Genomic DNA, 15,747 nt, shown 5'->3' on the forward strand with positions numbered 1-15,747 from the left:
AATCTTGGGATTTGTCAGCCTCCACAATCTGTGAGCCGGAAGCATGTTTTCTGACCTGTAGATCTCAGCTACATGAGTCAGGAGAATCCTCCAGCCTGACCCATGGGCTTAGGACTTTCTAGTCTCTACAGCCATGTGAACCATTTCCTTGATATAAATTTCTCTCTCTCTCTCTATATATATAAACCAAAAAGAACCAAACCTGTTGCCATTGAAGTAATTCTGACTCATAGCGACCCTATAGGACAAAGTAGAACTGCCCCATAGAATTTCCAAGGAGCACCTGGTGGATTCAAACTGCTGACCTTTTGGTTAGCAGCCATAGCACTTATCCACTGTGCCACTAGAATTTCATATATATATATGTGTGTGTGTGTGTGTGTATGTATATATATATATATATATATAAAATATCTTCACTGGTTTTGCTTCTCTCTAGAACCCAGCCTAAAATACCTGGTTTAAGCCCACACTTCAATACTTCACTCACTTTGGCTTGAAATCTTCTATCAACACCTTACTCTCCAATGTTTCAGCCTCTTAAGATCCTTTGGACATGAATGTAGCTGTTCTAATAAACCATATTTTTACTAGTATGTTCGTTATTGTATTGTTTATTGTGTTATCTCATTCAGATAATATTCTGTTATTTCAGTTAACACTAATGTCTTTCAAAGAGGACATTAGTGGGAATTTCAAATGTAAAATAGGTAGGTAAACTGTGTGTCTTGAGTGCAGGAACCTTTGATCTATAACTTAGTCTCTGACATACCATCTACCATTCATTCTCAAAATAAGTTTTTTTTTTTTTTTAAGCATTATAATAGTCCTATGGAGTGCAAAATGTTAACACACTTGGTTGCTCAGTGAAAGCCTGGAAGTTCAAGTCTACCCACGTAAACCTTGGAAGAAAGGCCTGGCAATCTATTTCCAAAAAATTAGCCATTGAAAATCTTATGGAGTACCGTTTTACTCTGATACACATGGGATCGCTATGAGTCAGAATCACCTTGGTGATAACTAACCAAAACCAAACACCAAACCCATTATCGTTGAGTCAATTCTGACTCATAGTGACCCGATAGGACAGAGTAGAACTGCCCCATAGGGTTTCCAAGGAACAGCTGGTGGATTTGAACTGCTGACCTTATGGTTAGCAGCCGTGACTCTTAAGCACTTCGTCACCAAGTCTCCAACAATAACTGGTTTGGTTTTTTACTATTCGTATAGATGAACCTTTTTGTAAAGATGAGCTTTTCACCTTCAACAACAACAACAACAAAAACAAGATTTGTGGCTTGATTTCTCAGCCTCCTTGAAATAAAAAGTTTTTCCATCTTTTAATTTGTGTACATTGTGTTTATAAAGATCCTTTTACTCAACCACCATAATTGCCAAAATCTAGATTCTTATCGAAGAACGTGAATATGAAATTTCCTTTATCTAGCCTTTATGCAAATCCAAGTTGAGACACATGATGTTTACTAATGATTCTTTGCCTAATCTGAAATCTACCCCCCTTTTTAAAAATATTTTATTGTTTTAGGTGAATATTTACACAGCAAATTCGTTTCCCATTCAACAATCTATATACAATCTTTTCCATGACATTGGTTGCTATCCCAGCAACATGTCAGCATTCTCCCCATTGCCATCCTGCCTTCCCCATTTCTAGTCCTCCAATTTCCCTGACCCTCCTTGACTTTTCATCTTTGCTTTTAGGCAAATGATGCCTGTTTGGTCTTGTATGGTTGATTGTTCTAAGGAGCACATTCCTCATTGGTATTATTGTTTATTTTATAGGCCAATCTACTATTTGGCTGAAAGGTAATGTTGGGAGTGGCTTCAGTTCCAGGTTAAAAGGGTGTCTTAAGGTGATAGTCTCAGGGGTTCCTCCAGTCTCTATCAGTTCAGTATATTTGGTCTTTTTTTTTTTTTTTTTTTGAAAATCTGAGTTTTGTTCTACATTTTTCTCCCATTCTAATCAGGATCTTGCATTGTATGCCTGGGGAGAGTATTCACTGGTGGTAGCCAGGCACTATTAGTTCTTCTGGTCTCAGGCTAGAGGAGGCTGTGGTTCATGTGGGCCATTAGTCCTATGGACTAATTGCTTCCTGGAGTCTTTTGTTTCCTTTACTCTCCTTTGCTCCAGATGGGAACAGACCAACAGCTGTATCTTAGGTGATCATTTGCAAGCTTTTAAGATCCCAGACACTACTCACCAAACAACTATGTAGAACATTATCTTTATGAACTGGGTTATGCCAATTGACCTAGTTGTCCCCCAAGTCTATGGTCCTTAGCCTTCAAGTCCAGTAACTTAGTCCCATGACGTGTTTGGATTTATGTCTAAAAAGTTCCTGTAACTGTGCCTTCTATGTGCTCTATTATATGTATGAATGTATATGCAGCAGATGCAGATATGTATAGACAAATGCTCACAACTGTACCTATTTATGCATGTACATGTACCCCCATACACCCTCCACACCTATGTAGCATACATATCTACCTGTATAACCACTCACAAGTTGTTGGTTGTCATTACTGTTGTTGCAGAATTGTGTATGTTATAGCATCTACCATAGTTGTCCTTTCCTCTTAAGTATCCCTCAGTGTCTTCACTTACCTTGGTCACTTCGTGCTGACTTCTCCAATATTTTCTGTTGCCTTTACCAGAATTAACATGTGTCTACTATTTAGTGATTCTCCCTTTCTCCCCTCCCTTCACTGATAGCCATGAAAGAACACTGCTTTCTGTGTGTAAACCTATTCTTGAATTTTTACAAAGTGGTACCATGCAACATTTGCTTTTTTGTGATTGATTTATTTCACTCAGCAAAATGTCCTCCAGATTTACCCATGTTATCTTTCTGACCCTAGTTATTATTCTTTATCATTGCATAGTATTTCATGGTATGTATATACCCAAAATCTACCCTTTCTTGGTTTTTGTGCTGGACAACAGCAAAACAGCAAAAAGCTGCCTAATTTTGCTCATTTTTCTTGGCAATATAAAAAAGTATTAATTAGTAGGAGCTTAAGATTTTGCCTATAGCTTTTGTATTTGGATGTAACAAATTTGTGAGAATTGTGACAGAACAGACACACAGAGGGACTATTACTTGTCTTAGTCATCTAGTGCTGGATTACAGAAATACCACAAGTGGATGGCTTTAGCAAAAAGAAAATTATTTCCTCACAGTGAAGTAGGCTAGAAGTCCAAATTCAAGGCATCAGCTCCAGGGGAAAGCATTCTTTCTCTGTGGGCTCTGGAGGAAGCTCCTTGTCCTCAATCTTCCTCTGGTCGAGGAGCTTTTCAGGTGCAGGGACCCCATGTCCAAAGGATGTGCTCTGCTTCAGGTGCTGCTTTCTAGGTAGAATGAATGAGGTCCCCCCTCTCTGTTTGTTTTCCTTTCATCTCCTGAGAGATAAAAGGTGGTGCAGGCCACACCCCAGGGAAATTCCCTTTACCTTGAATGAGTGAGGTGACCTGCATAAGGGTTGTGTTACAATCCCACCTAATCCTCTCAACATAAAATTTCAATCACAAAATGGAGGACAATCACAAAATATTGAGAATCATGGCCTAACCAAGTTGATACACACTTTTTAGGGGGGGACATAATTCAGTCCATGACTTTACTATACTTTTAACACTATCATGATCAGTTATTTTGAGGGCATTATTCCAATTTTTCAGAACCATGCTTTGTGATATTTAAATCATTCATTCTTTCTGTAGGCCATTGACTCAGAAGTAAAAAAGTCAGCAAAGACATTTCCAGTAGAAGAATTCTAGGCTCATGTTACATATATACACATACACACACAAACACACCCCACATATATATATGTATACATATGTAAAAAACCATTTGCCATGTAGTCAATTCTGACTTATGGTGTCCCCACGTGTATCATTTTAGAATTGCACACCCAGGACCTCTCCTTTCTCACTGCCTTTCTCTCTCTCTCTCTCTCTCTCAGGCCCTGGTGGTGCAGTGATTAAGCGTTTGCCTGCTAACTGAAAGGTTGGTGGTTCTGCCAGCTGTGCTCCAAAGGAGAAAGATGTGGCAGTCTGCTTCTGTAAAGATTTACAGTCTTGGAGACCCTATGAGACAGTTCTACCCATTCCTATAATGTCACTATGAGTCAGAATGACCTTCATGGCAATGGGTTTGGTTTTACATACCCACACACACATATACTCATACACATTTAAGTATACACATTGTGTATCTCTGAAGTCCTGGTGGCATAGTGGTTAAAGCCATTGACTGCTAACTGAAAGGTCAGCAGTTAGAAACTACCAGCAGCCCAGCAGAAGAAAGATGTGGCAATCCACTTTCATACAGCGCATTGGAAACCCTATAGGTTTACTGTGAGTTGGAACCTACTTGGCAGCAGTGGGTTATGTATATATTTGTTCTCATTTTTTATTTCTTCCTTTAATTCTTTCAAAACTGCAAGCCAAGTTTGAATCCTTATCTAAATTTATTTTTGAAACTTTATGTGTCCTTCCCAAAGATGCAAGATCATCTCTCTTAAGTTTCATCCCCTCCTCTAGTGTCCACCGAAGGTCACCATATTCTGTCTTTCCTGTGATCTCTTACTTATCTGGTGCCCTTGTTCAAGACAAATGGTGACTCCAATAACTAGAGTGTCATTCAAGCCTGCACAAAGACCTGGGGGAAGGAAATTGAGGTCCACCTAATACATCTACGGTGACATCTGGTGTCTTTTCATTGTCTGCCTATTTATAACAACATTTTTCAGAAAATATTAACAATACTTATCTCAATAGTCTCAAATGATAAATTTATTTTGATCTCAGTGTTTGGCAAAGTTTCCCATTTGCAGATTAAAAGGATATTGCCTGCATTGGGCTGAAAATTCTTCTCTCCTTTTAGGCTAGGGAAGGGACTCCTAGGAAAGAAAGAAGTGCTGTGACCTGGTTAAGAGTCTTTGTATACTTGTCAATAACAAACCTCAGCAAACACTCATTTTTCACAGACAGAGTCCTCACCTACAGATTGTTTTACGTGCAGTCCAACCCTTTGCCTGTGATTGATTATGGGATAAATATACTGGAATCTGTGGATTTATGGGTCATGTTACCCTGGAAAATGTCTTGTAAACTCCATAACCATCTAAGTATAAAATGGAAACGTGTTCCCTTCAGTGGTACATATGAAAACGCTGACATATAGCACTTTCATCTCTAAATTTACACACGCACACGCACACACACACACATACATATATATATGTATATATAAAACCCTTTGCCGTTGAATCGGTTCTGACTCATAGCAAAACTGTAGGACAGAGTAGAACTGCCCATAGGGTTTCCAAGATGCATCTGGTGGATTTGAACTACCAACCTTCTGTTAAGAAGCCGTAGCTCTTAACCTCTATGCCACCAGCATTTGCATATATATCTGAGTGTGTATATATATATATATATATATGTACACACACCTATATATGTATGTTTGTGTGTGTATATGTATACATGTATGTATGTGTTCAGAAAAAACTAACACAGAGCGTTAGACTTATTTTTACTTTCAGAAAAGTGAGGTGAGAATGAGAGTTCCCAATTTAATATGTTACTCTGTCCTATAGGGTCGCTATGAATTGGAATCGACTCGAGGGCACTGGGTGGTGAGTACAGAGAACTAAAATGAGATTGATATATATTATTCAATATTAAGTCAAATTTATTTACATTTTTACAGAGAGAATTTGCAAGAATATATAAATAAAAGTACATAAAATTTAGTATTAAAAATCCATACAATAATGTAAAAAATTCATCAAATTCACACAATAATGTAAATAAAAATGTTTTCAAAAGTCTTTACATTGATGCATTATAATTTCAGGTGTAGGCACAGACATTTTAACAATTTTAAAGCACGTGGCTTCAAATACATGTAAAATGTATGAAAAGAAGTAAATGTCAACATTTTACAGACCCCAGAAGTAAATAATCTCTACCAATGTAAGAGATGAAGATACTAATCTCATTAATCCTGGACCTGCATTATAACTCCCAGCCCCCCTGGCCCCACCACATCCCAAGAAACACTTAAAGAAGCTGTTGCTCACAGATATAAGGCCTTTTCCCCCCACAGGGTTCATCCAATATCTCTTTGTTTGGACTATGCACTATGCACTTCTTTGGGTCTAAAGTTTGAAAGAATGAAAATCTGCAACGAAGAAGAAAATGTTGACATGTAAGAAAAAGAAATGAGAATGCTTAGGATAATGTTGTTTTTGATTAAACAATAGAATTTTTAAGTGTTGGAATGACATAATAATACACTAAGGCATTCATTTATTATGTTTTTCATTTAACAACCACAATTTTTATGATTTCAGAGTACAAAGTTACATAAAAATGAGTCATCTCCTCAATAATCATAGGATCGAGGCCAGGGATTTTTTTGATTCTTTGTAATTTCTGTTGTCTTTAATGGCTTTTATGTATGATATATTTTACTTATATTTTGTTCAAAGATGTATTGGCTAATCTAGCCTAGGAAGACAAATCAAAGTGTGCAATTTGTCTCTGCGTGATGTTGCAAGTCCCATGTTTAGAAGTAACAATGATATGAAAAGACTACACGAATATAGAAGATAAGCCCAGGATCCACTACTCATCTGTCAGATTGTCATACTGTGATGGCTTGTGTGTTTCTGTGATGCTGGAAGCTATGCCACACATCTTTCAAATACCAGCAGGGTCACCCATGGTGAAGAGGTTTCAAGAGAGCTTCCAGGCTAAGACAGGTTATGAAGACGGACCTGGCAATTTCCTCTAAAAAAATTGGCCAGTGAAAATCTTATGAATAATAGCAGAACACTGGCCTGACATGGTGCTGGAAGATGAGCCCCTCAGGTTGGAAGGCACTTAAAAACGAGATGAATTGACACAGTAGCTGTAATGATGGACTCAGGCTTAACCATGATTGTGAGGATGGCACGGGACTGGGCAGTGTTTCCTTCTGTTGTATATAGGGTTGCTCTGAGTCAGAACTAACTCGATAGCACCTAACAACAACAATGACAATGTGAGAATATTTGAAATATGGGAGAAGGCTCACAAATTTGGACACCATCAGAATAAAGCATATACCACTTTCATGGGTTTCCTCTATGTATGCAAGATTGTATGCATGCACATACTATGTGTTTGTACCAAAGCAAAACAAACAAACAAAAAAACCAAAAAGTCATATATTAAAAGTTCTTCATTGACATAACTACATCAACTTTCATATCACTTGAGCAAGGACTTGGAATTTCTGAGTTGGGCTAAAATTGTATTTAGTTGCACCATTCTCTTTTCTGTCATCTTGTGGCCTGGACAGTTTACCTTTGTTGTAGTGCACCTAGGTGGTACCTGTGCTGATGAGATCCAAGTATTAAGTCACAGAGAACAGAAAAGGTATCTGACTACCAGAAACTTACAGATCCTGAGAGGGAGTAGAGCCGTCCTCCCACAACCAAGTGCCATGTGTTTCATTATAAGAGATCCCAAGCCGGTAAAACTGTCGATGGTAGTTCAAAAAATCCTGCTTGGAAACAGAGACAGACATATTAAGCTAACTTGAAGCTACTCTGGGATTAATTAATAGACATGGCCTATCAATCACACAAACCAAATTCATTTTTAACTTCTAATTTAGAAGGTACAGTCATAGGGTTCATATTTCTTTTATCAGATCTATTTGTTTACAAAGAAAAAAACAATACCACAAAATCTCACTTCACTGTGGACTGCAATATGCTATAACGGGAGTCAGAGTTTTCATGGAACACTTTCTTCATAGAGGATCACCACTGAAGTTTGATTGCAAATGAAAAGTACCTTAAGGGATAAATATGGATATAATCTACTGAACCTATACTCTGCCCAGGTTCTGCATACAGCTAGAGAAATTTTCACTTTTTGTTAAGAAAGGGGGAATTTTTATGATGCTGTTTTCCTGCTAGTTGCTATTGAGTCAATTTTAAGTAATGGCAACCCCTTGTGTTACAGTGTAGAACTACTCCATAGAATTTTTTTGGCTGTAATCTTAATGGAAGAAGATTGCCAAGGCTTTCTTCCACACTGGTTGGTTTTGAAACACCAACATTTAGATTACTAGTTGAGTTCAAACCTTTTGTACCATTCAATAGCCAATATTTTGGTTCCACAGTACATCCCAGATATATGACTAAAGCTAGAAAATTCCAAAAGAAATTAAACTCAATTAAAAGAACTAAAGAGTACAGTCGTTAGGTTGGTTCCTTGATGAGTAAAAGTCGTGATCTCACATTTCTTCTTTGACTTTTCCCTGAAAAGTTTTTTGCACTTTATCTACCATCCTGATTTTTATCCCCATGATATAAATCTTTGAGGATTTTTATCAGGTTTTTAATGATTGTTTCAAGGTAAAGGGAATTAATAGATCATTTATCAAATTGTGAAAGAAAATCATAAATTTTACTTTATGAGAATAGAGTTCTCTTACCCACAACACTAAAGGTCATCTTATTAAATGTTAGAAATCTATGTGCTATATAATCATAGGAAACCCTGGTGGCATAGTGGTTAATCGCTAGGGCTAGTAACCAAAGTGTCGGCAGTTCGAATCCACCAGGCACTCCTTGGAAACTCTATGGGGCAGTTCTACTCTGTCCTATAGGGTCGCTATGAGTTGCAATCAACTCGACGGCACTGGGTTTGATTTGGGTTTTTTGATATAATCATATATATATATATAGTTTTCATGCCTATAGTATGTCTTAAACTATAACTCCCCTTTAGAAGCAGCTTGCCTTGTTTCACATAATTGCACCTAGGTGATCAGGCTCACTGAAACACACAAAGATGAATGAACATGGCCTGCTTCCAAGAGTCCACAGGACTTATAACTCTGGCTCACTGATTCTGTGACTGTCTTAGCAAGGCTTCTATTTCAGCTTTGATGACGTTGCAGCACATACTGCTCTCTTACAGGATTGATGTACTCTGGCACACTCATCAGCTTATCACAGGTTTTTTGCTCAAAGTTACTAATAAAATTGTAGATAAGCACTTTGAAATTTGTATTAATCGGAGCACTCATTTCCACAGTAAGTTGTGTATTGCCCCAATTTGCAAATTTACCATTAAACCTACATAGTAATCTGTTAATGGTGTTCTGAGTTGTTTATTTTTGACAAAATGTAACCATCCATGGACTTTCTGACTAAAGACTTGAGTCAAAGCGTTCAGCTCATTTTGATGCTATATTTTTCTAAGTTAAAAAAAAAATGTGGGAAACAAAAATAAAGTACATGCCAATTCATCTCTGCTTTTCAGCTGAAGCAGACTGGAATTCTGAGAAGCACAGAAATTTCTACTTTCTGCCCAAGTTTTTTCTTCATTCAAAATAAGATAACAGCTGCATCGATACCCAATCCACTTTTCTGGACAAGAACAGCAGTCGGAGTCTAAGAGAAAAAATAAAACATGATTGACGGCTCTGAACATTTAAAAATTTCAGTGCTATTTTCTCATTCAAAAATCATTTGTGGCACTTGAGACTGTGTTGGCATCTCCTGTCTGGACGGGAGATAGGAGGGTAGAGAGGGTTAGAAACTGGCAAAATCGTCACAAAAGGAGAGACTGGAAGGAGGGAGCAGGCTGACTCATTAGGGGGAGAGTAAGTGGGAGTATGGAGTAAGGTGTATATAAGCTTATATGTGACAGACTGACTTGATTTGTAAACTTTCACTTAAAGCACAATAAAAATTATTAAAAAAATCATTTGTGCTTTATTCATATTTTCCACAAATATTCCCTGAGAATCTACTATATATTTTTACACCACAGCATGCTATGTTCAAAGAAAGTTAATGTGACCAAGTGAGAAATGATCTCTTTCTCCCTAGAGTTATATTCTAGAGCTGGAGTCAGAATTATGTAATTTCCAATCATTTATTAATTACATTTAATGATACCTTTGGTAAGTATACAAAATAAATTCATTACATTAAGACAGCATGTAGAAGGACATGCAATAGGAGAAAACTACAAAAGTCTTTTCTTTTTTTTAAATTTTTTAAGAAGAGATCCCAAAGCTGAGCTCTGCAGTATAAACAGGGTAACAAGATCAAAGATAGTCTTCAATGGAGAAAGCATTTTAACATATTTCCTGATTCAGAAAAGAATAAAGTGCTTTGAAGGTTTTCTGGTGGTGCAGCGGTTAAAGTGCAAGGTGCTAACTAAAACCTGAAATGTTGGTCATTTGAACCTACCAGATGCTCTGCCAAACAAAGATGTGGCAGTCTGTTCCCATAAAGATTACAGCCTTGGAAACCCTGTGGCGCAGTTCTACCCTGTCCTATAAAGTTGCTATGAGTGTAGTTTGGAGCCTACCTTCCTGGAGTTCTATGATGAGTCCTGGAGAAAATGCTATAAGAAACAATGAGAAATTTACTTAATTTGGTAGAGACTTAAGTGAAGCCATGAGATAACAAAATATTACACATTAGTAAAATAAAATCTTTATTACTAAACGGTTTTATCATGGTTCTGATCTATATCAATACTTGTCTAGAGAAACTTGCCAATTATTCAATAAAATAGCCAAGATAGCCATCAGCAAAAGACATATTCCTCCTAAGATTCCAGAAATCAACCTCCATGGAGTGGTCTGAAAAACTAGAAAAAGAGAGATAGGCAAAGACTTAAAGAACAAAGAAAGGGAGTAAAGCTTTTAAAAACAGAAGCCAATTAGAGAGATTCTCAAAATTTTTTTGATTTTATAACACAGTTGTTTTTTGACAATGAAATATTGAAAGATAAAGGCATTCAACTCAGGACTCCATCTGAGGCCAAGGCTTTTATGCGGTGTACTTTATTCTTCAGTGAGACTATCCATACGTTTTCTGTGCTATCCTCTCCATCTCTAAAAGACAGTAAAGCAAATTTACCACTATTTTTTTTAAATTGGTAAAGAAGCTTCTATAGTAAGAAGAGATCAATAGGCTCAGCTTCTGTTTTATGACCTTACATAACAGACATTTAGTTTTATTCTGTCAACAAAATAAAAAAGTGGAAAGTATGATTGCCATTAGGTAGATGAGAAAACTGAGGGTTCAAGAGGAACATTATTTTCTCACAGTGTCAAAGTGGGTATGTATCCATTCTTTGACTAAGATATCAAAGTAATGTGTGTCTAGGCCCAGAGTCTTTCCTTTAACACTTTCTGTCATTGTCACGGACAATAACACTATCTGGAGTGTGTCCTTCTGCTAATCTTAATGCAGGCTCTGCCCTGAGAAATGTCTCCCTGCTCATAGCTCTGTGGAGATATTATAGCAAAGAGATGAGACAGGAGCCCCCTGGACCTGGTTGGAGACGTTCCACAACCAATGCGTGGCTAAATACCCTGCAGGGCTGGATTTGTATTCCACTACGTTGAGTTTGACACATAAACAACCTTCGTTACAAGAACTTTACATTTTCTAATACCCAAAATTATTTGCTTACGGACTTTCCCCTAGAACAAATCATCCCATGTTAATACAGAATCAATCTTAGGTGATCCTGCATTAACGTCAGCACACCCCCAAAGACTGTGGTTTTAATTAACAACAGTATAATGAGTCAAATTCTAAATTGGGGTGATCTTTGGATATCACACACTAATGGTCAGTTTTTTAATAAACACTTTGAAACAAGGTGTCATTAATATTTGGCATTCTCTATTTTTGTGATAGAATTATGTTGATCACCATTTAAACACACAAATTTAGTTCTTTTTCAGAATCTAGGGGTACCTCTAACAGAAACCACTCTTAAAACCTGTTAAAAGAGCATCACAAAATGTTTTCTAGATTAGAGAGCTTATAATCAGAAAATTAAAATCAATGTGGGAAGTACAGCCACATGGCTAGCCTAAAAACGTCCACTGCATTTATGCCTATTTCTCTTAAAGCTCTGCCCTGATACTAGTCATGTCCCCGAGATATCTTTCCTGGACATGTAATATCTGTATAATCTTATTGGGGAAATGCATACCTGCCATGAGAAATGATGCTCCAAGGCTGATTCAGGGAAGGCCCAGATGAGTGCTGTCTGGAGAAGAGCGCCGCTGGATCAGAGTTGAGCTGGAGGCTATGGAATTCAAAGACGCAGATGAGGAAATTTAAAAGAAAAATTGCATATTTAAATAATGTTCTTGATCACCTGTTGGTGAGCCACATATGTGTAGTATGAGCAAGGAGCTGTAAAATGACCAGCTTCTAAAATGTTCCGGATATCACAAAACAGGAAATTCTCACTGCACTTTTGTAAAACGAACCCTATGATTAGCACCAGAGAAGTGAGAATCTTTTTTTATATGTTTGAACATCATAGTTATCTACAAAATATATTTGGAAAATACCAAAAAAATAGACAAAGGTAAATCTATTTAGAATAATATATTTTCTATGCAGACTTCTATTTTAATGATAAATATTCACTTTGTGTAAAATACAATTTAAACCTTTTTCACATACTAATTCATGATTATCAAAATGACTTCATAAGGAATATGCTATGAAGATCCTTGATAGATGAGAAAACTGAGGTCCAGTGGGGCCAAGTAATTTGTCCAAGGTCACTTAAATTTGAAACTCAGGCAGTCCTGCTCCAGAGCAGATGGGCAATATATTTCAAATCAAGCCCAGAGCTACATGTCTGTATTTTCCGCAGATTTTTTTTCTTTTTTTTTTTTGCACAAAGTGGTTGGTTTTACTGCCTCTCATTTCTGTGTTTCCTGTCTCTGCCTCATTTAGATCAGCCAGGAGAGGCAAAGCTCAAAAAGCTAGAACCAGAATATCTTCCCATTTCTGTTATAGGTTCACACTCATATACCACAAACAGACACACACACACAGACACATACACATACTCGGAGGTCAGAAAGTTTAGAATCAGAGTATCTTCCAATTTATGAATTTATTTATTTATTTCTTATTAGAATTCACTAAGAAGAAAAGATTTAAAAATCCCCTCAGGATTTTTAATACCCAAACCTCTTGTGATTTTCTCGTCACAAAACCTCTCTAAACTAATGGTAAGTCTCTGGATGGCATGAATGGTTAGTGCTCAACTAGTAACCTAAATGTTGGCAGTTCACAGCTGCCAGCAGCACTGTGGAAGAAAGGCCTGGCATAAATACTACGGCCAAGAAAACCCTGTGGAGTACTTCTACTGTGCAACACATGCAGTGCCCATGAGTCACAATCCCCTTGACAGCAAAGGCCTTTTTCTTTTTTTGGCTTTAAGGGAGTAAAATGGTATAAAACAAAGTATCAAAGAATGGAAGAGACAAGAACAGAATAGTGACAACAGATATTTGTGTCTTAGAATGTAAATACTCAGCAAATGTTCGCTCTTATTGTGCAGAATAAGAAAAAATGAAACCCAAGTATCTGAAGATTAGAACCAAAACCAAATGGATTTGTCCTTCAAACCCCAGGTCATTTTTTTAAAGCATTGAGGTGTACTATACTGAGGAAAGGTGAGGGTTAAGCAACAAAAAACCATATTTGCAATTGCCCATCCCTGCTACAAGCCAGAAAGAAATTATCTCAGCTCCCTCAGGAGCTGAAGGGGGAAAAAATAATTATTCACAGATGAAGTGAGCTGAAAATCTCCAGAACCACAGGCCCAAACCAAAACGCATTGCCATCGAGTCAATTCCAACTCATAGCGACCCTATCGGACAGAGTAGAACTGCCCCATAGTTTCCAAGGAGCACCAGGGGGGTTTGAGCTGCTGACCGTTATGGTTAGCAGCCATAGATAGCTCTTGACCACTATGCCACCAGGGCAGATATAGAAAATTCTGGGAGTTTTTATATTATCCTACAATATGCTTTCAGAATTTCCATGGCCATGCTTACAATTTACTTATTCATTATGCCCATGTTTGTTTTCTGTCTCCTTTCTCTGGAGGGGAATCAGGATCAGTTCAGGTATGTACTTTTTTTTTTTTTTCACTGTTTTATACCAAAGAGATAGAAGAGTATCTGGCACCTGGTCAACACTCAATAACTACTTGGTATGTGAATGAATACATGAAAGAATGGTACAAAACATGATATTGGAGTTTTTTTTTTTTTTTTTTGAGAAATGACCAGTCTGAACAATGTTATCGAGACTTGGAATTTACCCTACAGTTAAGTTCATTCATTGCTTTTACGTCCATTTTTTAAGAGCAAGAGAGACTCGAAGGACAGTGGACATTGTTTGAGACCTACCAAAATGATAGATTGTTAATAACTTACAAAAAAAAAATTGAACTTAGGGTACACAGGGACTATGTAGGGGGCAAAAAATAACCATGAAAAACTATAATCAATAAACATTCAGTTAAACCAGAAACACGTGTAGTCAGCAAGGAAGCCAAGTAAAGTAAGGTTACGTCTGAGAAATGGTCAATGGGGACTTAGCAATGTGAAGGTTATTATGACTTGACTGAAAACTCTTTTGGTTGGAATTCTTATCGTTATCTCCTCTAACCCTCCTGTAATGCTGTTAAGTAGTTAGTATTAGTATTCCCACAGTAAACAAACAGAAAAAAAGAAGATAAAAATTAAATATAGGAATTTGAAATTGAGATAAATTCCGACAAACAAACGGATACTGGGCTTGGCTACCTTATTCTACAAAGAGAAAGTTCATATGGCCAAAGGGGAAAAAAAATTATTTTTCTTTTATATAAAAGTAAATATACAGTTAAGTTGTAATTTGTCATTTATAAAAGATTACAAATTTTACTACTCTGCCTTTGAAAGCATAATAAATTATACACTGTATGTGTGTTTATAAATTGTTACCGATTATGGAAATGGAATTTAATATTTATAAATAGGAACAAAGTTTCCTGTCCTAAGATTTCCAAAACAAATTGTTTATTCAAAATTGTGAAGGTGCAAAAATTTAAAAAAAACAGATATTCAACACTTAAAAAGCATTAGATAAATTATAATAGATACATGTTATAGAGTATTATGTGGCCATTAAAATGAAAACCGAAATAAAATTTAAAATATGGGAAAAATCTTGAGATAAGAAAATGCTGATTTTCATGCCTTATGTGTGTATTCTTTGAACCAAAATTTTTCTACAAATTTACTCAAAGGAGATAATGAGAAAGACAGTATGATTATTTACAAGGATGAATTTTCATTGTGATTTACAATACCAAATGATAATAATTGTAATAAACAAAAATGAAGAGAAAAAGCAAAATCTTATATATCAAAAAACAAGAAAAGTAACATAATTGAATGCAAGTGTATTATATTCAGAAAGTGTCAAGAATACATAATTGTGTACAGAACAATATTATTTTTTGAAAACTGCCTACCATATAGAGAAATATTATTCACATTTTATATTTACAATGTGTAACATTCTAATTTCATAAATATATAAATATGAATCTACATTTTTCTATATATCAGTAATAAATGGCCACTTTAGAATAATCCAGAAATAATTTCATAAGTAAAGTTATTAATCTTGTTAAAAGATATATATGTGTATATTTGTATTTGTATGTAAATGTGTATGTGTATATATGTATATTATATATGTATACACACACGTATATTAAAGCACAGTTGTAAAGAGGTTGGCTGCTAACCAAAACATTGACAGTTTGAATCCATTGACAAGTCCTTGAAAACCCTGTGGGGCACTGCT

General features: G+C 36.3%; 2 protein-coding genes across 2 annotated transcripts in view; both read right to left on the reverse strand.

Moving 5' to 3' along the window:
• The window catches only part of LOC135231239 (natural killer cells antigen CD94-like), a 26,461-nt gene extending 18,879 nt beyond the window's left edge, over positions 1-7,582 (reverse strand). The window contains exon 1 of the mRNA XM_064284606.1: positions 7,483-7,582. The gene's annotated coding sequence lies outside the window, so the exon portion shown is untranslated. The remainder of the gene's footprint in view (positions 1-7,482) is intronic.
• Positions 6,114-12,527, reverse strand: LOC135231240 (natural killer cells antigen CD94-like). The gene is made up of 4 exons (XM_064284608.1): positions 12,068-12,527; positions 10,421-10,456; positions 9,341-9,492; positions 6,114-7,586 (listed from the first exon to the last, which is right to left on the reverse strand). The coding sequence occupies exons 1-4, from the start codon at positions 12,072-12,074 to the stop codon at positions 7,479-7,481; spliced, it is 303 nt and encodes a 100-aa protein (XP_064140678.1). The 5' UTR covers positions 12,075-12,527; the 3' UTR covers positions 6,114-7,478.
• Between the last annotated feature and the right edge of the window lie 3,220 nt (positions 12,528-15,747).

This window comes from Loxodonta africana, chromosome 4 (assembly GCF_030014295.1).
Source record: "Loxodonta africana isolate mLoxAfr1 chromosome 4, mLoxAfr1.hap2, whole genome shotgun sequence".
Taxonomy (NCBI): Eukaryota; Metazoa; Chordata; class Mammalia; order Proboscidea; family Elephantidae; genus Loxodonta; species Loxodonta africana.

Bases quoted from the DNA above. Each gene is read 5' to 3' on its own strand.
- LOC135231240 (XM_064284608.1), bottom strand. The intron at 9,493-10,420 runs GTAGGCTCCAAA...TTTTTCTCTTAG, and splicing joins CATCATAGAACTCCAGGAAG to ACTCCGACTGCTGTTCTTGT. The intron at 7,587-9,340 runs GCATGTACTTTA...GTTTCCAAGCAG, and splicing joins TGAAAAGCAGAGATGAATTG to GATTTTTTGAACTACCATCG.